The sequence below is a fragment of the Cloeon dipterum genome, chromosome 1 (assembly GCF_949628265.1).
Source record: "Cloeon dipterum chromosome 1, ieCloDipt1.1, whole genome shotgun sequence".
Classification (NCBI taxonomy): Eukaryota; Metazoa; Arthropoda; class Insecta; order Ephemeroptera; family Baetidae; genus Cloeon; species Cloeon dipterum.
The window spans coordinates 4,722,950-4,742,094 of NC_088786.1; the positions used below are offsets into that span (position 1 = coordinate 4,722,950).

Sequence of the window (19,145 nt, forward strand, 5' to 3'; positions counted from 1 at the left end):
ATCATCTTCAGGAACTGCAAAAAATGAAAATAACACGGTTCAGAGAGCAGCAGGGTTAGCAAAGAAGTCTTAAAGTTAAAAATCATGAGAGTTAGGCTCTAAATTCTTGTTCACTCTCTACGAGTCTTTTACGCAGTGCCAACCTGCTATTCAAGATTCTGAACCGCTGTTGTAATCAAGTTAGTTTGCGAGCGACAAACTGCGCCACTCTCAAAAATAGGATCTCAAGAGTTGCACCACATGACTTCAAATGTACTACACTGAAGCTTTAATATTAGTTCACGATGTTATTGGATGCACTTGCACGTGGCTAATGCACATGCTTGCCTTTCCCAATTGAAGAATTCCCCAAGCTCTTTGAATCATCTGCAAGAATCAACAATGTCCGATAAAACTCCCACGTTATACCTTTATTTATAATTTCATCTGAAGGGTTCAAGTGAATAAATAAAAAAGCTCGAAATATTATTGGATGGCAAAATTTATTACTTATGAACCCCACGCCAAACAAAGATCAAAAGGGGAAAATAAAGTTCAATGGTGGTATGCTTGATACAAGCTACCTTTAAACTTTCAAGATGGAAAAATTCACAAGCAATAAATTGCAGTTTGCGCTGGAGCTCGGCAAGAGCCTAGATGTCCCAAGGATATCCATCATCATCTTTAGTAAGCACGAATATCGATGGCATGCACATGTCATTCCAATAATTACGAAATATAATAGAAAACGTTGAGGTCATTGTCATCCCTCCTGAGATACTTATGCTCAATCAGCCATTCAACTTGCTCCTTTATCATCTTCTTTGTGGGCAAGAACATGTTCTTCAATATGTCTATCAGTTCTGTTTGCAGCTGAGCATTCGTGATCTTCTTTCTCATCTTCAAAATCTTAATTATGGCCTCCTGGCGAGCAGAAGTAAACAAGTTAAACACAGATCGATCGAGGCAGACTTTGCGATAGCTACCTGAACACGTAATATCCTGAGCTGGACAATGCCTTCGTTGTCTTCCTCCCGACTGCGTTCAGTCGACAGCTGCAGCCGTCCTATCAAGTTGATTTTGCCCCGCTTCTGCGATTTATTGCTCTTAACAAGGCAGAACTCTTGATTGATCCAGAAATTGGTGCCTAGATCAAAGTCTTTGGCTGAAGTGACTACTGGCTCATACTGCAGAACTTGTTTCTTCAGCTTAGGGAATGCGACGAGAGACTGAAATTAGATAAGAACAACGTTGTAACGTTAGCCAAAGTTGCAGTGCAGTGAAACATACCCAAAGTGTTCGTTTCAATTCAGGGTCAGGCAGTTCTGTGGCTAGTCTCAAGTTCTCATAGGTTATGCGGTCGTGAGGTCTTTGGTTCCATGCAAAGAGAACAGCCATTTGGAACGTAGTAACATCCAGATCGAAACAGCCAGCGTCGTTCGCAAATGTTATCTAATAATGAATAATTATACCAAAATAATTGCAGGGATGTCATGCCACAAGCTCACCGTTCCATTCGACATGTGGTGATACCACTGCAGCTTTCTCCCACTGTGCTTTTTCTTGTAGAATTCTTCAACTTCAGGAATGTAGTCTTCCAGTTCGAGAGGCAACGACACCGCCACCCTTTCACTGCCTCTGGCCCACGCACCAGCGTTCAAAATCTTAATGCTAATCGAGTCTGAGGGAAAGAAAAAGTAAACATTTCCAGTGTTCGCAATTTTGACCAGCCGGTTTTTGCCGGGGCGGTTAAAACCGGATGAAACCGAGCAATTTTTGCCAGGCTAAAATTGGCATTTTTTAAATTGGTTTAATTTTTAGGCATAAAACGAGCTCAATTAATAATTACGGGAATAGAAAAATTTTAATGCGAACAAAATCACGATATTTTCATGAAATATTTTTGAATAAAAAGATTCAAAATCATGATTTTTCAGGTGAAACCATTTTCTTCTTACTTTGCATACTTCTGCTCAAGGAAACCTAATTTCAGCCAATTTTAGCCAATTCAGCCGGCTAAAAACCGGTTATAACCGGCTTGGTCGAAATTGTTTTAAAAATGCCGGCTTTTTCCGAACACTGAACATTTCCATACTGCTGAACAGAGGTCAGAATTACCTGCAAAGCTACCTCTTGTTGTACGGTATTCGTCTTTAAAATGTGCGTTCAAGTCCTCGCTAACCTTTATGTCTTGGAACATTCTTGCCAATTTGTTCACAAAATCGGCTGGCATGCCAACTTCTCGCAGCCTGATTGAAAACAAAAATTATTAGATGAAAAGAGTAAGAGTAAATGATAACTTGCCATTCGACCATGCTCTCCTCTTTGTCTGAGTCTGCAGAGGTGTCCAAAATTAGTCTGCGAGTTAAGTGGGCCTTGTGGTACCGCATAAACACGTCTTTATTTTGAATGTACTTCAGCACCAGCAGCTGAAAACTCAATTGATTAGGTCGAAACCACGATTTGACCATTCAACATACCACATCTCTCAATTTCGCCTCGATTTCATCTGAAGTCAGTCGCTTGCTCAATGGAGTCCGTCTCAACAGCATGTCGCAGTAGTTGGCCAGTAGCTCTGGGCACTTTGACTCTGGTTGTGTTTTGATGACACCACTCTGCAAAAGGCAAAATTATTAATTTGTATGGTGGCAAAACGATTGTCAACAGATAAAAAAATCTTTTTTGGGTTTTAGTTGTCAATTTCAAGCTCTCAATTTTAGATTTTTATAACCTCTGCTCAGCGCATTCCATGGGCTATGAGCTCATTGGGTCCTAATAAACCGCTGAGCGATTAACATTCGACCTGAGTGGCCGCAGAGCCCAAATGTGGCCATCTTTTCACCTCCCCGAACCGAGGTATTTGATTAATACGGCCCTTATGCCGCTGGAAAGGTGCGAGAACTAGCAATAATTGGTGCCTACTCCCAGCCCATCGGGCTATTTGAGCATTTCAAGTCACTAAATTAACTGCCCTTGCCAATTCTGACATTGGGCACCCAGTATTAAATCCCAGAAATACTCAAATATCTCTCATCGCTCTGACACTTCTAAGAATGCTTTAACAATGCGAGCCAATGGGCTTCTATGTATAATTTTATGATGAATTAACAGGTGTTTCTAAAGATTATCATACGTAAACATTAGCTGGACGGAATTTGATATGGGAAACACCATTTGAAGGCAAGGAGGAGGATTTTAAATTTAAAATATACACAAAACAAGCTGTTACTAAAGTTATGAAGCGTAGAAACTGTTTAAATTGATTCAAAATCAACGACTACCAGCAAGTGGCAAATATTCAACAGTAAATAATGCAATTCATACCTGCTTGGTAGGCAACTCTAGCCGGAACACTTGTGTATCGTTTACAACGTGCTTGAACGCCTTGTCTCGGACTGTCAGGAATCGGGGATCGTCTCCAAATGCATCAGTGACCAACGTGCTGAACCGTGTGAACAGGTCCAAGAGGTGCTCCACGTACTTTTCCGAGTCTTGAGTCACTTGTTCAGCTGAAGCGAACATGTCGGCCAGGCCAGAGGACACAATGTGATGATCCAAATCGTGAAGCATGGGTGAAACTTCGTCGGGTACACGATCCATTAATTTGAACATCAACTTGAGTTCGTCAATGGCTGACTGAACGGCGATTGCTGGAAAGGTAGTTAAATTAGGTAAGATCCGGTATTTACCAGAATTTAATTTTTAAACTAGGTGGTAATTACCGTTATTTACAAGTTTTAACTTTTTTTGCTTCGATTTTTTTCAACTACTTATTTATTGGACTATGCTAAAAATATCACTTTCCTGGTAAATACCATTTTTTATTAAATGCAGTGCAGTGTTAAAAACCGGGTTTTTTACATTCCTACCAGTTTCTTGGAGGCAAACTTCAATTTTCAAGAATTTTCTAATTATTAGCCATGACTTTTGACATTGAAAATTTTTTGTAGAAATTGAGGCAGCAAATAGCTATTTAAAAGAAAAAATATGCACAGTAGAGGAAATTTTGACCGCTTCCGAACGCAAATTTTAGATTTTCATGGAAAAATAGAATAAATTCATTTCTCGCACAACAAATTGGTAAGAATAGAGTGGTAAAATCCATTAAAAACCAGTGGTGAAAACACCGGATGGTAATCAAATAATACAACTCTGTAAAGTACCTGCTAAAATTTTGGTGGTTTTAACCGTTAAATAGCATGCTGATAAATTTAATACCACTTTGTATATACTTGCGAATACTGACATTAGGCTAGAAGAGCTCATTGAAATTCACTTACAGTCTGATTCATTGGCCTTGACCAGCATTTTTGGGCACTCAGCCAAAATCGTAGTCTTGTAGGTGGTGACCATTGTCTTGACACAGCATTCAACTAACTGTTGTTGCAATAGGCAAATGATTAATTGGAAATATATCAAGGAGAAAGAAGATAGATACCAATCGGACAGATTCTTCAGACTCCAGGTACTTATTAGCTCGGACTTCCTCCTCTCTCAGCTTCTGCTCGGCATACCTCATGTAATTTTGCACGCCGTTGCTGCTGAGGTATTGCGCACACATCACCTTGTAAAATGTCTCGGTTGATTCAAGGTACGCTTTTTCAAAGTTTTCTCTGTAGATCTGCAGTTTGTCTTCAAAGTTGGAGCACAGGTTCACTGTGAATAAAGATTTTATAATAATCAAAGTTTTTATTAATAATGTTGAAATTCACCATAAGATTCTCGGACGCCGATGACAAGCTGCGAGTCGAAAGCCTCTCCATTGCGCTCAGACTGAACCAACTTCATGGCCGAATCCTGCAGTCTCTGTTTTATATTGTTGAATATGCTCAAGTTCCACGAATCCAGCATGAGCTACAGCAAAATAATAGTTACTTTCGATTACGCGGATTGAAGTTTGACGATTACTTTTCTAATGATGTGTTCGTCATGGGGGGGCTTTTTTCCGTTTGTCGGCTGCTTCAACAGGGCGGCTTCCAGGTGTTTAAATGGGGCCGGCAGATAGTTGCTCTGTGTGAGAAAACGCCTCCATTCAACAATGTAAGCTTTCAACAGTGCCTCATCCTCTTTGTGGGTCAAAACACGCTGGAAAGCAAGCAAATACCAAGCTCCTAATTCAAAAAAATAAATATATATTGACGGCTCATACCAGTTGTGCCTTCTTGATGAATTCAATAATATCTTCTTGAAGTGCATCCTTGATTTTGATCGTGCCCTTATCATCCCATTGACACACAGCGTAAACATTGTAGAAGAGGTCGTGGTATTCCGGTTGCGAGACACTCTCTTGGTTCAGTAATTTTAGAATTGTCGGACGCATTTCCGGCCATTTCTCTTCGTAAGTTGGTTGATCATTCTGGGAAAACATATTTATTAAAACGATGTTGTGTTTGCAGAGGCAAAGTTGATGAGATAAGATTAACAAATAAACTCATATAATTGAAACAGGCATGTGACAACGTCATTAAATTTGTCATTTAAATTTATTTTAGTCGAACATTATGTAATTATGCAGTTTCTGCTTGTCATATTTAACCAAGTGTTCATATTATTGTTAACTAAGCTTGTTCCAATGTGAAATGAACAATTAATAATTAAACTCCAAAGTATCTCCTTGTTTAGGTTATTTCCGTTAAAAATCGATCTGTTTTATTCATCCTGAACAATTTATAACTTTAAGTAAAACGTCTCACAATCAGTCAGCATAATATAATATAATTATTAAATTGATTCCAGAAATCTTCGAGCACCTCGCGTATTTGTATAGGAGAACTAAAAGCATAATATATTTTGCAATACGTGGGTATGATACTTAATCTGTCAACCCGGTTAGTAAAATTCACTTTACGTTAAAAAGATCACTTGAAATATATGTATTATTCTAAAATTAATATTGCATGGATTAAAAAGGAAGCTTTAAAATATATTGTTTAAGATTTGACCCAAAAATATTTACGTGCGCCTTTAGCTCTACAACCGAATTGTTTGGTTGGGGTTGTTTAGCACGTGTTGCATCATCTTTATTTTTCCTACCCTCTGTTACCAGAGTCGAACACATAATTTAAAAAAAATCTGACCGAAACAAAAATATTAATTTGTGAAATATATAACTTCATAACAAAGACATCTGTCCGTATTTCAAATTATTAGAGAGATAAAGCGTTTGAAAATTTAAGAGAAATATCTGATTCAGGGTGGAAACCATTTTACACCTCCCGCTGGCACAGAAATCCGTTGAAAATTGAGTGGAACCTGAGAAATGTTATTGTTGATTTATTTGGCCGAGTGAATGATTTATGCCAGAGACGTGCCTCTATAACAATAAAATTGAGAGTTAAGATTATTCTAGAATACTACCTTCCGCATTAAGGTGGGCGCTTGAGCCATGGTCATCATTACATGGAATAAAACGCGGACACAACAGAGAAAACTACACGGGGCTATCAAGGCATGGGCGCCATTGACACAGTGGTCATCAGAAGGCTTTCACCAGAACTCCACCTACGCCCGTTTTTATGGATACAAAACTAGTGAAGCAGGAAGACGAGGTAGCACATGGTTTTGCTGTACTAAATAGATGGCGTGATAGCGCACTGTGATTCGACCAGAGCAACTGGACAAAAGGGCTACTGCTAGTGCTGCTCAAGCTTCTAAAAAGATCCGTATGAAAATTGCCATGGGATCACGCGAAACTCTAAACCCTCTATTTGCAGTCATATAGAAAGGCTGACCTGGAGCGACATCAAGAGGAAATGCGTTGCACTTTTAAAATTTTAAAGATATACGGCGGTAAAATATTTAATCCCTTTATAAGTCCGCAAGACAAGACAAGTGAAGAAGTGAATAAATTTGTGAAAATTGAGTGGATAAAGTAATTTATATCACTACCTTGTGAGTAAAAAATTAGCTCTCGTTACCCAAATTTTCTACAAAATTTACACCACTTTTTCTTGGCATATTTTGATTCCTCTCGTCGAGATGATATAAGGAACCTTTTAGGGACACTCTTTTTTGTGATGTAAATTAATATATCAAATAAGGAGACAGTCCTCACCATTTAAAAAGCAAACTTTTCTAAAAATTCCACTTTTCTAAAAAAAAAAAATAAGTCTTTAGGTCAATTTTGGCTTCAGCTGAATCTAAGGGATAAGTTCATGCATCATGGATTTTCCAGGATTTTGCAGTGTCAATCCTCTTTAATGAAAACGTAATGTATTGAGTTGTTGAAGCAGGACTCCCTGCTGTTTTTATTTTTCATATATCTGATACAATTCTGCAATAGCTGGTCAGAGATAAAATATTTCATATTTTACGCTTCAACAAATATTCAACATTTTGCCAGTACGCCTCCCTAAGTTGAAATCTACTCAAAAGATGATGCAAAGCTTTGTAGGATTGCTAGTGTGCAAATTATGAGCAATTATTGATAAATTTGTTTCCCCTTGTTTATCATAAACACCAACACTCATTATCACAAATTACAACTAAGTCTTGAAACTTTTCCCTATTGATTGCATCACCTTTGGGTAAAATCATTGCTTGTACACTCTACATTTGTGCAATGCACAGGTTCATTGTACAAAAATATTTTCCTGTCTACAATCAATACATTTACACACAGCTACCGAGCTGTTGCTGACAAAATTTTTTTTATTTCTTGGTCTCATCATAACACAAAATTTAGTCCGGCATTCGGAGATCAAAATTAAAAAATTTCAGCGTCGCGTATCACAAAAAACCAATTTATATACGCCACTATTCACCTGAATGTGGTTGGTAATAAGATGTGCAAAGAAATATACAAACACCAATGCGAATCATGACTCGAAATGTAGGACACATTAGAGTGCAGAAGGATAAACATCTCGCTTCTGCAAGGTGGTACACACACAAGACAACTATGTTTGCATGCAATGCTCACAAGCAGTGCCGGACTGGGGTCTAAAATTTTACCAGGCGCTAAAATCGGCAACATCGCAGCTGGGCGCGGGGCAAAAGGCGCCTCACTGTTATCCTAAAGGGGAACGCTCTGGGGATCAGCCCAGTTAGATTAATTAGCCAGTCCGATACCGCTCACAAGGTTTTATTAAACTGAGTTTCCCCGCCTACCTGATCAGGACACAAAATGCTTTCTGCCTTTGATTTTGGCGATGATGTTGCTGATTTTCAAAGCTGGACCGAGCTTCAAGCCCATGTATTTCATCATCATTTCAGGAATCAACAACAACAACGCCTTCCCATCAATCTCCTGTGGACAAAAGTTACACAATAGAGCACGCTTTATCAAAACAGTCGCAAAAACCAGCTATTAGAGTGGATTGAACTATTTCCACCATCAATGGAAAATTTTGCAAATTGAGATTAAAGCAGCCTTAAAAATATCACTAACAATTCAGAACCTGCATCAAAAAGACTTACATGTTTCCTGAATATGTCAGAGTGGGAGCCAAGCAACGGGTCTACATATGAAATGTGGTTTATGACGTCTTCGATCGTCCATTCGATCACCTCTGCTGGCAACTTTGGTGGACCGTCAAGAGGAGTAGTAGAAGTTGCTGCTTCCAATTCAGCTGTGATAAAACAAAATCAGCTAGACTGGCAACAACATTGCGATTTGATTTACTCTTACTCGGCACACTCTTCCTTGGCTGCTTACTCGGACTGGGTTGGAAATCACTTGGTGATGTTGGAACCTGCTGAGCAGGGCTTGGTGGAGTTTTTGAGGGAGGAGGTGCCTCGGAAGATGGCCAGCGCCTCTTGTTGGTCGCTGGTTTGCTGCTGTTGCCTTGGGCAACTTGATTTTTTTTATTGACTACTGAAACGGAGCCCACTTAATTGCAACGCCGCTGTTCGTAAATTTAAAAGCTTACCTGGTGCAGTCTTATCTTTGGTGCACTTGGAGCAGATGGCGCCAGGCCTAGCGGCTCTCCTGGAGAATAAGTTTTCACAACACCGCAACTCTTCAAAAAACACCTCCACAAAATTCCAAAAGTCTGTAGCAGTCTCGACCGCGGGTAGTCGGACACTACTCTTCTGGTTATCTGAGGCGACTGGAAAGTGTTCCAATCAGTTGCGTGCAAACCTCGTTACGCAGCCAACTCACTTCTAATGAAGACTTTTCCTTCTCCCTGTCTTAGCATCCCATAAACCTGTCTAGGATCGTTCGCTGCGTCAACCAAAGCTTGAATGCTCTCCTTTAGCACTCGGCTGACATTTCCTGGACCAAAATGGGATGGGAATTGGGCAATCTGTATTAGACGATTTACATTAATTTCTGTTTTATGGACAGAGGTGATCGTGCTACCTTTTTCGCATCCAGGAATGGTCCGCATTTACACAAATTACTGACCAAGACCGTAACTGAAGTGCTATTCCCATTCAGGTTATTTTCCGAGTCAGGAGAAGAAGGGTTGCCGGACGTGTCCGGTTCAATGACAGTGACGTTGTTATTCAACTGAGTATCTGGCTCAGTTTCTTTCTTCACCACATCCACTGTTGGGGGAGTGGGCAAAGGCATGGAACTACTTTGCTTGTTGACAACTGGGGCTGGCGGGGTCACAGGCTCCGTGATAGATATGTTGGAGGAGTTACTTGCCTTGGATTTGACACGACTAGAGCCTGATATGGCTGAAATTTTCCATTTAAAATTTAGCACAACATGGAGAGGTCTGTTACAAATGGTGGAGAAACACAGTTGATTTTCAAACGATTTTACTTTGTTACGAGGCATGTACGGAAGTGGATTTCATTAAATGCCTGGTCATTTTGTCAGTATCAACTATTTTTCTCTATAGTTTATAATATTAACTACTAACAACCGTAAAGAAATAAGAAAATGACTTTATTTTCCAAGCCACATCAAATTAAAAAGTAAAAAGCTTTAGAAAGCTGCTACAAAGCAAGAGGAACCCAGGGTTAATAGAAAAGGAATTTAAGTGTGCGCAAATCAAAGTTAATACAAACCAAGACGACACCACAGATACCTTGGTACAGACCTTTATTCCCTGGAGGTTGGAGTGGGTGTCCACTTTTTTGGCACCAACCTACAGGAAAAATGTCGGTGGAATCGTAGCGGCACCAATAGTCGAAGGCTCCCCTCCACCCGTCAAACGTTACGTAGATCATATCTCCTTTGACTTCTCCGACAGTTGCCACACATATGAGGAGGGGATTCTTTTTGTCAACAGCTTCCAATTTCATTCCAACCTGCACGAGAAAATTCATTAAGCCAGCAACAAAATAAAATTGATTGATGCTTACCTGGAATTGATTAGTAGATGGTCTTTGAGGGTGCTTTTTGAAAACCTCTTTAGGAGCTTGATAAGCATTGGCCAAAATCTTTTGCTGGAAGGTTGGCCAAGATGAAACATTCATCCTAAACCCTAGAGGCGGTTGCAAGATCCCGCCATGGGCTTTGCAATGTCCTCCTGGGAAAATTTCGTTGGAGTCCACAAGTCTCCAGAAGTCATTCTTGTTGTCCGAGCCATCCAGCCGGAGACGAAGCCTTGGGCCCAAAATTCCAACAACGGTTGCAATGCAGGTGGAGTCCAAATTCCTCGGATCTTTGGCTTCTAGTTTCATGCCTAGTTTGAAATCATTTGACGGTGGATCTGGCCATTGCTATCAAGTCATCACAAACTTTAATATTCTGAAAATATCTTTCATATTAACTTTACCCGAAAGCATTTAGCTGGTGCTGCTTTGCTGTTTGTTTCAGCTAAATAGGTCACCCAGTCAAAGTTGCCGTAATCATTCGGTAGAGTGTTGGACACTCCAGATATTCCAGGTTTCCTACCAGCGTTTGAGGGAATGCTATCTCCATTCTTTTTCGGCTCAACTTTCCTGTACTTTCCCATGCATGCGTCAGAGCAGAACAGCTTGGCCTCCTGCTCAGGAATTTCCCATTTCACAGGAGAGCCTCGAATGACCCCCTTGCACTGAAGGCATATGCCCTACAAGAGATTTTTAGTAAATTTAAGCCCGTAAGGTAGCCAATCTCACGATTACCTTAGCCATTGCCTTCCGATATTCTGCCAGACATTTTTCTGAACAGAATTCCTTCTTCCCTTGTGCCGTTGGAATCACATACAACAGAGTTTGTTTTTGCTCCATGCACCATGTGCAGCATGTTTTCGGTTTTGGAGGACGTCCTAAAAATGTATATGATGCGTAATTTAGATAGAAAATACACAGGTTTAATTATATGCACACAAACCTCTGGGTTTTGGAGTAGTCGTTGACATGATGCCAGGCGAAACCTGCAAATTTGTGTTTGTGGGTGTTATTGGTGTTGAAATGCAGATGAAATTATCCAAGGAAAAATTTCCCCGTTGGTGATATCAGCAAGAGTGATAACGTCACTTGGGACTTTAGAGCGATAATACGACGCCTTAGACCCGTCAAAGTTAAAAGACCATCCCCCTCTGGACAATCCCACTTCGTCACCTATCGACAACTCGAAGGCTTTAAGTCGTATTGTTTTTTCAAATGACACGTACCAGTCGCTGCGCAAATTTCTATCTTTTGTTAGATCCTCTAAAATATAGCGTACTACGAAGTTGCAGAAGTCATGCACAGCGCTTTAACCAATTTCTTCAAACGATTCTAGCTATAAACAAGAGCAAGTAGCGTCAACAGCGGCGGCGGCCATGTTAAACGGAAATTTGTGTTTACCCTAGCTGCCAACATTGCATAATATTTTATAGGTGACATTAATTTTTCCATTTAAACTTCTATTATTCTAAATTCATTTCAATAAATTAAAATAATTAACATGTTTTCATAGCTAATATTATACAAAATGTAAATATAAGCTTTAAATTAAATATATTCTGTACTTGTGAAATTTTTGTTAGCTTGCAATATTTGCAAGTAAAGATCACTGCGCATGCGCTTCCATCCAGAGCGGCTTTTCGCCTCGGTTACACCTCCTTCCTAATAATAATATCATCATCTGCTATCCTTTAGGTTTTGTTTTCTATTTTGTGTTCCAGCCGAGCGCTAAAACTGAATTGATAATCTAATTGCAAACAAGTGAAAGGGGTTTCTGGCGAAACCCTTCATACTTTTCTCTAGAAATGGAGAAGTATCTCAAGAGGAAGAAAATTTTTCTGAAGAGTGAACAGTCTCAAAACAGTGAACCTTTGCTACAGACTTCTGAAGAGGGAGACGCTTTGCCGCTTTCTTCAAACTCCTCGTCCATCGTGACTGCTCCAGTGGTAGCTGCCAAGAAACCAAAGCAAGAAGGTATACCAATTGTTCCCATGATTATTATTTATACGTGCCATGCGGTAACCACTCGAGACACTAAACTAATCGTAAAATATTATTTGATTCAGCTAAGAAGAAACCTGCACCAGTGAGGAAGAGCTCACGTAGATCTCGATCATCAATGGAAAACATTGCAGGCGAAGAAGAACTCATGAGTATGTTAAGTGTTTTTAAATACAATCGATAGATTTAAAAGCGTCTGTATACTTATGTATTTCATTGCATGCCGAATGACTTTTCAGTGGACACAGCAGAAGTCGGCTTAACTGAAGAATTAATAGCAGAAATGAAAGAGGAAACAGTGGAGGCTATAGAGGAGACCGTGATCGAGGAGAAATTTGAAATCCCTGACTGTAATAATACTTATAATAATTGTTAGCCTGACTTTAGTTGTTCTTGTAGTAGGTGCTGATTTGTTAGTACCATCATTTTTGGAGGAAGAACGAACGAAGAAGAAGCAAGTTAGCAAGCCCAAGTCAAGTCCAGGTGAGATCCAAGTTATGGGGAAGTGTTCGTTGTCTAATTTTAACCTCTCTCCTAGGTGTCAGTTTCCAGCAACCCGTAGAGGAAGAGGACCTTGTGTCTCCTAGTAAGATAATTGAACAAACCATCAATTGAATGATAAATAATCGTCTGTAACAGAGCTTGAAGTCACCGGAGTGTCTCGCTCAGGCCGCGTGCGCAAGAAGTCCTCAAAATTGACAGACTTCAAATCTCCAGATGAGATTGATCCTCGGTACAAGCGGAAGATGGAAAAGGGTGCTTTTGAAACTGCAATCCTAGAAAGCCCAGTGATTACTCCACCTTCGCGACCTAAAAAGAGCGCCAAGAAACCTACTCCCCCCGCTCCACCTCCTCCTCCTCCTCCTCCTCCACAGCCATTGCAACCAGAGGAGTTGTTTTTCAAGGATGAAGTAATTGAAGAGGAGGAAGTGGTTTACCCTCATGACACTCACATGGAGTCAGACTCGGATCCTGATATGCATCACACTGAGGAAGTCGCTGAGGATGATGAGCACTTGAGTGACGACTCGGTTGAAGCAGGTGACTAATTCCATAGGCGACAGTTTCAATTAATAGCAACCTCTGCCCAAAGACCATCATGTAGTTCATGGAGAACTTGATGACGATGATATTGATGATGACGACGACGACGAAGAGCCTCATCTTGTCTTAGACGAATCTCCGAGGCCGAAGCAAACAAACCAAGTATTTCCTTTTTCTTCACTTATAGCTGTGATATTTAGAGGATAGACTATTTTTTCTGAGCTCGCAATCGTTGCGGGACCATTCAATGAGCACGAATCATGCAATTAAAAGCCATTTGTACCATACTTAGAATCGCTTGAAACTGTCTAAAGCATCTAAAAACAGTCTAAATCGACTCAAAATTGCATCAAATATTAGTCACAACATAGTCGGCTATTTCCCCCCCCCCCCCAAAAAAAAAAACCTTTCTTATTTTCACAGCCCGACATAAATATAGCCTTTGATAACTTGCTCTACTAAATTAAACTTTTAAATTTTAATTTTGTTAGTATGATTCTAAAATAAAAGGCCTCTCTTCCACTCAAAGACTTATGAGCTGTCATTTCAATTTGTTATAGGCCATGTCGCTATACATGATGGAAAAGTCAAGGAAGAAGCTGGTTGTAAAAGATGGAAAGATTGTAGGGCGTCAAAAGGCACAGAGAAAAGACAAAGGGGTGAGTGCCAATAACCAATTTATGCCTGCTCTTAATGACTTGAATGTGTCTGCCAGAAAACAAGATACACCGCATACATGCTGTGGGCTAAGCAGGCTCGTAAGGATGCTCTTAAATTTGATCCTGACATGGGTAAGTTATAATTTGCTGAATATTTACTCCTATATCTAATCAATGGAATCTGCAGATTTCTCAACAACCAGTAAAAAACTTGGTGAAATGTGGGGTCTGGTGCCTACCAGCGAAAAATTATCTTGGAGGCGAAGGGCAAAGCGTTTGTCCGCTAAACAGAAGTTGGAAGAAAATCGTGCTTTTGCTCAGGGTCAGCAAAGGAAACTGAAAAACACTGCCCCTCCCCCTCAACCAAAACCTTCTCCAGCAAAGTAATTTTGGTTTTGCAAAAGTTTCGGGCAAATTTTGAACTCTATTTTTTTAGACCGAAGCAGGACAGGCGAGCCCAAGGTCAACTTAACACACTTGCTGCTGCTGCGGCCGTCGCGCAGCAACAGCAGCTCTCTCAACAGCAGCAGCTTCAAAATGCATTGGCGGTTGCCGCATCTGAAGTCTCGTGAGTAGGAAGTTACCTAGTTTGTGCTGATTTATTTCACCAAAAATCTAGATGCAGCTATTTTTAAGTTTTCAACTTAATGCTAGCTTGTGCTTCCCTGCTAAAAGTAACTTGAGTGAAAATTAAGTTTGGAGAGTTGATTTTTCCTTTCTTACAACGCACCTTGCCTTGTTGTGAAAATTAATTTTAACCTTAATATCAAAGAAACACACCAGGATTTTTTCTTTATCAGGAAGAGCCCAGTGAAATCAAGCCCTGTTGATACTCACTCAGCGACGATTTTCAAACCAGTCTCTACCGCCCCAGTGGACGTAGCTGCCCATTTGAAGCTGCTTGGCGAATCGCTGTCGAACATTGGCGAGCGACTCAAAGAGCATGAGGTATTATCTGCATTGGATGATTTGTTATTATTATTCAAAATAATTTCTAGGGTCAAATTGCTGTGTCTGGAAGTGTGTCAGTGCTTCTCGACTCGCTGATTTGCGCAATGGGTCCATTGCTCTGCCTCACTCAACAGGTCCCAGAGTTCAATGTGTGTTCCCAAGAGCAACTTTCGCAAACGCTGGACTACATTGCTTACATTATGCCTGGACTCTGAGTGATTAATGAAACTTAACATAGAATAATGGGTGTACGATTTAAGTGTAAATAAATTTTAAATTATGTGATTTTGAAAATACATCTGTGTATATTTGCAATAATTGATAATTTACATCATTAGAAGTCGTCAAGATCAAGGTCTTCAACAATGTCTGCAGTATCCTCCTCCTCATCCTCGAATTCTCTAGTCTTTGCTTTTTTAGCAGGTTGTTTATTTGCTGCTTTCTTCTTTCTCTTCTTCGGCTTCTCCTCTACCTCAGCAGCTTCCTCGTCAGAGCTGACGCCCCTATGAATAGTTAGCAGTAATTAATATTTAGAAAAAATCAAAGATTTGGAGCATTACTTCAAGATATTTGTGTCAGAGTCCTCATCATCAGAAGGAAATAGTTCTGCTGGGCCTTCGCTGATTGCCTTTTTGGCATGCTTCTTGATTTTGGGCACCATTTCTTCAGTGAACTGAAAATTTCATCGGTGAGATAGTCTTTTAGTATAACAGAATTAATATTTACCTCGTGTTTTTGTCGTATAACTTTCCGTTCCTCATTGGCTGATCGCCAATTCTGATAGAAAGTGTCCATAGGTGACACTGTTTCAACAAAAATTAATTCACATTTTATCATCTCAAGAACAAACGACAAACCTTTGCTCCTAACGAAAGCGTCAAAGGCATCTAAATCAGTTTCCTTGGTCAAGTTGACATTCCTGGTTTTTCTAGCCTCCTCAATAAACTTGGAATTCTCTTGGATTTTGTCCAGAAGGCTCTTCATCTTCTTCACGTGCTCAGCAACTTTGCAATTTTTAATGAAATTCATCACCTACAAAAATATATTGAAAGTTCAGACCGTTTTGCAGCAGATAGAATCTAACCTGGCTTGTCAAGGGAATGACAAGATCTGGAAATGCGATCGAGTAACTCTGAGATGCCAGATACTCAAGCGCAATTGAGTAGATTTGCTCAATGATCGTATCTTTGAAAGCTTTCTCCAACTGCTGGTGCTTATTCACCCTCAAGATGCAGGCGAACGACAGCGGCTTCATGCTCAAATGTTTGTGCTTTCTGTTGAAGTCATATGAATCAAGCACATCAAAGAGAAGCGGAAGGACTGGAATGAACGTCGAGCTGCCGCGACTGATGAAAGTCAGCATCCTCGCGCAATGGAACCGCATAGGGTAGTATTGCGGCGAGGAGAACAGCTGCACGATGCCAATGGCCAACTGGAAAGAGCGTAATACGCATTTAATCAACATTCATAAACTTTTGCTGTGAAACAAACCTCAACAACTGGGTAGAGAAGCATTCTCAATGGCGAAGACTTCGTGGTGCGAGCCAAGAGGGCGCACCACAATTGTAGAGAACTCACATACTGCCAGTTGCAGACAGTTTGCAGCGTTTCCTGTCAAAATTCACAAAGTTAAACATGAAAAGATTATCTTTGAAAAGAAACGTGTCTACTGCAGTTAGTGGAGACTCGATCAAGATAAGCTAAGGCATTTTCCAAGGCAATGTGAGATAGTTTATCATTTCGGAGATGGCAAAGGGCGGTTAATTTAGTGGCTTGAAATCAGGGTTCGTAAAAAAACCATTTATCCTGAACAAACTCAATGTATTGCAATATAAAACTTTTTTGCGGGGTTTTCTGCAAATTTCGCGCATTTTACCGAATCATCCAGCTATATGGAAGATAAAAAATTGTCACCAAAAATAGGGGTTTTTACAAAATCGGTATAAAAGCCAAAAGTTTTAACACTCCCAAAATTTCTGACACGAAATGTAACCTTTTCGGGTATAAATGTGGAAAAAACCAAAACTGGTGGATTTTTCCAGCTGGTTTGTTGCGAAAAAAACCAGTGGTGAATTTTTGTGAATTGCAAAATTGGCGAACCCTGCTTGAGATGCTCAAAGAGCTCAATAGACTGGGAGGAGGCACCACTTGTTGGGTTTCCGCACTTTTCCAGCAGCTTTAGGAACAAATATCTGGCGTTTCAATGAAAGGGAGGGGAAAAAATGGACAAAGTAACCTCCGCAGGCACTTGGGCCCATGTTATCTGCTTGGCAGTGTTCTTAGAACCCTGTGAGCTAGCCTAGAGGAAGTGCTGAGCACAGGTTCAAGAAAAAAAAATGCAATTTTTACCTTTTTGTGTACCCTGACGGCAGTCCTGAGGTGAATGGCCAACTGCCTGATGTACAAGAAAGCCAGTTGGTATGCAGCTGCTTCATCAACATAGAAGAGCTCCACGAGAGAAATCCTCATAAAACTGACGTTTGCAAGCACGCTGGGTGAGAGGAAGCGCGTGTTTCGGACATAAGTCGCATACATCACCTGTTATTTTAAAGAATAAGTGAGCAAGATCATTTGAGCAAACAATGGAGAGGATAGATCTACCTTCAGAACCATTTCAAGCATTTGGTTTTGCTTATTGCAAGCGAAGCGTGCCAAGCACAAAAAGGCGAGGATGCGAATTGGCTGGCTTAGTCCTTGAGACCAAAATTTGACGAGCAATTTCAGAGCAGTTTTGCACATTTTTGGGAAGCACACCACAAACAGTGACATTTGGTGGAAATGCTTCAGCATCACTGTTTGCACTTCTTCAGACGATACCAACTCTAAATACTGTGAGGAAGAGAATAAATCGTTTAAATTTGTATTGACACCATCAATTATTGGAAGAAAGAAAAAATTAAGAAATATGCGTACTTGTAGCAATGTAGCCAGGTACAGTTTGATGTGCTGGCGTGCTTTTTTCCATCGTTTGCTTTTCATAGGTTGCGCTATGGAAAGATTCCCAGGCATTTTCAATATTTTCTTCAACGCAGGAAACATGTAAGAGAGGCAAGCTTGCATCAGGGTGTTGAAATCTGCACATTTAATAACAAGTGAGCAAAAAAGCTAGGACATTGTTAACAAACACTCACGTCCAGCCCCTACAAAGTGATATTTCAAGTTGCTTGTGTCTTCCTCGTCCTTGCCATGCAGCTGGACAATGGCGCACTGAAATGCCTTGACCACCTCAGCAACAACTTCTAAGGAGCCTTCGGATTTTAAATTTTCGCCCCACTCCTCAATCATAGCTTTGGTTATTTTAATTTGGTTGCCAGTGTACTCTTCTTCCCTTTCATTGTCACTCTCATCACTGTCTTCCTAAAATTAAATCCTTAATTAAACGAGATGACATTTTGAGGCTGAAAACTTACTTGTAGGGTCTCAGGTGGCTTGTGGAACTTGTCACCATCATCACCAGCTTCTGAGTCAGAGTCGGACGCATCAAAATTGAGCAAATCTTTGTCGTTCTCGAGCAAAAACTTGTAGAAGCCAGGGTCTGTATCCTTTAAACGGTTCAAAGCATCTTTGTGCTGTTTAGACGTTCCAATATCGTTTTTAGATTTCCCTGGTTCATCTTCAGTCTGAATTGGCAGAAAATAAGTTTTAAATGTTTAGAGTATGGAAGCAGAAGTTTTTACCTCCTCCTCATCGCTAGCATTAGCGTCACTCTCTTCAGCTTCAGCATTTTCCTCGTCAACATCGTCCGCCTCCTCTTCCTCAACAGCTTCCTCTTCGTTGTCACCGTCCTCAGCTTCTTGATCAGAACCAAATTCAATTTCTTCAGCTTCGTCGTCAAACTCAGAATCTTCCAAGTCTGAGAGCTCAGAATCTGAATCATCTACCGCACTACCAGCGGTTATCATTTGTTTAATTTTCATCTCGTCAGCTTTGCTCAAAGCTGGAGCCTGCTGCTTGTTTTTTGCTGAAATATAAATCGCATGCATTTGTCAGTATCCTATAAACAGAAAATAAAAAGGAACTCAAAGGAACTAAAATATGCATCACAACAAAGATTTCTAATTACCTTTCTTCCCCATATTATTATCAGTTTCTTTAATATTTTACTGAGCACGCTGTAGCTAGCACGTGGAACTGCGTCTGCGAGCCGGCTGATAATGTTAGAAAACAAAACAAAACAGCATGGAAACGGGAGTGGTGAGAAGCATGTCCTTTACATGATCCGTCATCTAGATGGCGTTG

At 40.3% G+C, this 19,145-nt stretch overlaps 4 protein-coding genes across 9 annotated transcripts; 1 reads left to right on the forward strand and 3 right to left on the reverse strand.

Moving 5' to 3' along the window:
* Positions 1–463: 463 nt before the first annotated feature.
* On the reverse strand, positions 464–6,497 carry Cul5 (cullin 5). Its single transcript, XM_065494981.1, has 14 exons — positions 6,337–6,497; positions 5,129–5,335; positions 4,888–5,064; positions 4,692–4,833; positions 4,418–4,635; positions 4,260–4,356; positions 3,304–3,629; positions 2,460–2,594; positions 2,284–2,408; positions 2,098–2,228; positions 1,488–1,660; positions 1,270–1,431; positions 966–1,208; positions 464–903 (listed from the first exon to the last, which is right to left on the reverse strand). Exons 1-14 carry the CDS (start codon positions 6,373–6,375, stop codon positions 709–711), a joined length of 2,370 nt encoding a protein of 789 aa, XP_065351053.1. The 5' UTR covers positions 6,376–6,497; the 3' UTR covers positions 464–708.
* Positions 6,498–7,194: 697 nt separating this feature from the next.
* Positions 7,195–11,634, reverse strand: Scm (Polycomb protein Scm). 5 transcript variants are annotated; one of them, XM_065476043.1, is made up of 12 exons: positions 11,478–11,634; positions 11,195–11,237; positions 10,987–11,129; positions 10,656–10,931; positions 10,240–10,599; positions 9,963–10,185; positions 9,284–9,606; positions 9,083–9,227; positions 8,850–9,029; positions 8,603–8,794; positions 8,398–8,549; positions 7,195–8,227 (listed from the first exon to the last, which is right to left on the reverse strand). In XM_065476043.1, the coding sequence occupies exons 2-12, from the start codon at positions 11,220–11,222 to the stop codon at positions 8,093–8,095; spliced, it is 2,157 nt and encodes a 718-aa protein (XP_065332115.1). In that variant the 5' UTR covers positions 11,223–11,237; positions 11,478–11,634; the 3' UTR covers positions 7,195–8,092. The 5 variants fall into 5 exon arrangements, with proteins under 5 accessions (XP_065332115.1, XP_065332139.1, XP_065332122.1 ...); XM_065476067.1 differs by having other exon boundaries at positions 9,975–10,185; positions 11,195–11,424; positions 11,478–11,630; XM_065476050.1 differs by having other exon boundaries at positions 8,603–8,791; positions 11,195–11,424; positions 11,478–11,630.
* Positions 11,635–11,900: 266 nt separating this feature from the next.
* On the forward strand, positions 11,901–15,200 carry LOC135934385 (HMG box-containing protein 4). Of its 2 annotated transcripts, none has more exons than XM_065476100.1 (13): positions 11,901–12,225; positions 12,318–12,404; positions 12,492–12,602; positions 12,655–12,735; positions 12,791–12,838; positions 12,892–13,293; positions 13,346–13,458; positions 13,857–13,955; positions 14,012–14,087; positions 14,143–14,338; positions 14,392–14,523; positions 14,756–14,903; positions 14,954–15,200. In XM_065476100.1, exons 1-13 carry the CDS (start codon positions 12,057–12,059, stop codon positions 15,119–15,121), a joined length of 1,830 nt encoding a protein of 609 aa, XP_065332172.1. In that variant the 5' UTR covers positions 11,901–12,056; the 3' UTR covers positions 15,122–15,200. The 2 variants fall into 2 exon arrangements, with proteins under 2 accessions (XP_065332172.1, XP_065332163.1); XM_065476091.1 differs by having other exon boundaries at positions 11,902–12,225; positions 12,652–12,735.
* On the reverse strand, positions 15,193–19,084 carry Noc2 (Nucleolar complex protein 2). Its single transcript, XM_065476019.1, has 13 exons — positions 18,970–19,084; positions 18,584–18,867; positions 18,317–18,526; positions 18,038–18,263; positions 17,820–17,980; positions 17,508–17,735; positions 17,256–17,444; positions 16,398–16,517; positions 15,991–16,338; positions 15,764–15,938; positions 15,633–15,709; positions 15,467–15,579; positions 15,193–15,409 (listed from the first exon to the last, which is right to left on the reverse strand). The coding sequence occupies exons 1-13, from the start codon at positions 18,980–18,982 to the stop codon at positions 15,241–15,243; spliced, it is 2,313 nt and encodes a 770-aa protein (XP_065332091.1). The 5' UTR covers positions 18,983–19,084; the 3' UTR covers positions 15,193–15,240.
* Positions 19,085–19,145: the final 61 nt, after the last annotated feature.

Excerpts from the sequence above, each read along its gene's own strand:
- Cul5 (XM_065494981.1), bottom strand. The coding sequence starts at position 6,375 with ATGATGACCATGGCTCAAGCGCCCACCTTAATGCGGAAG. Across the intron at positions 2,409-2,459 it reads AGGCGAAATTGAGAGATGTG|CTGCTGGTGCTGAAGTACAT; the intron begins GTATGTTGAATG and ends TTGAGTTTTCAG. Across the intron at positions 904-965 it reads TCAGGATATTACGTGTTCAG|GAGGCCATAATTAAGATTTT; the intron begins GTAGCTATCGCA and ends TCTGCTCGCCAG.
- Scm (XM_065476043.1), bottom strand. The coding sequence starts at position 11,222 with ATGTCAACGACTACTCCAAAACCCAGAG. Across the intron at positions 10,186-10,239 it reads CATCTACTAATCAATTCCAG|GTTGGAATGAAATTGGAAGC; the intron begins GTAAGCATCAAT and ends TTTCTCGTGCAG. Across the intron at positions 8,228-8,397 it reads CTGACATATTCAGGAAACAT|GAGATTGATGGGAAGGCGTT; the intron begins GTAAGTCTTTTT and ends TTTTGTCCACAG.
- LOC135934385 (XM_065476091.1), top strand. The coding sequence starts at position 12,057 with ATGGAGAAGTATCTCAAGAGGAAGAAAATTTTTCTGAAGAGTGAACAG. Across the intron at positions 12,226-12,317 it reads CAAGAAACCAAAGCAAGAAG|CTAAGAAGAAACCTGCACCA; the intron begins GTATACCAATTG and ends TATTTGATTCAG. Across the intron at positions 12,736-12,790 it reads CAAGCCCAAGTCAAGTCCAG|GTGTCAGTTTCCAGCAACCC; the intron begins GTGAGATCCAAG and ends CCTCTCTCCTAG.
- Noc2 (XM_065476019.1), bottom strand. Across the intron at positions 18,527-18,583 it reads ATGCTAGCGATGAGGAGGAG|ACTGAAGATGAACCAGGGAA; the intron begins GTAAAAACTTCT and ends CTGCCAATTCAG. Across the intron at positions 17,445-17,507 it reads TGCTTGAAATGGTTCTGAAG|GTGATGTATGCGACTTATGT; the intron begins GTAGATCTATCC and ends TTAAAATAACAG.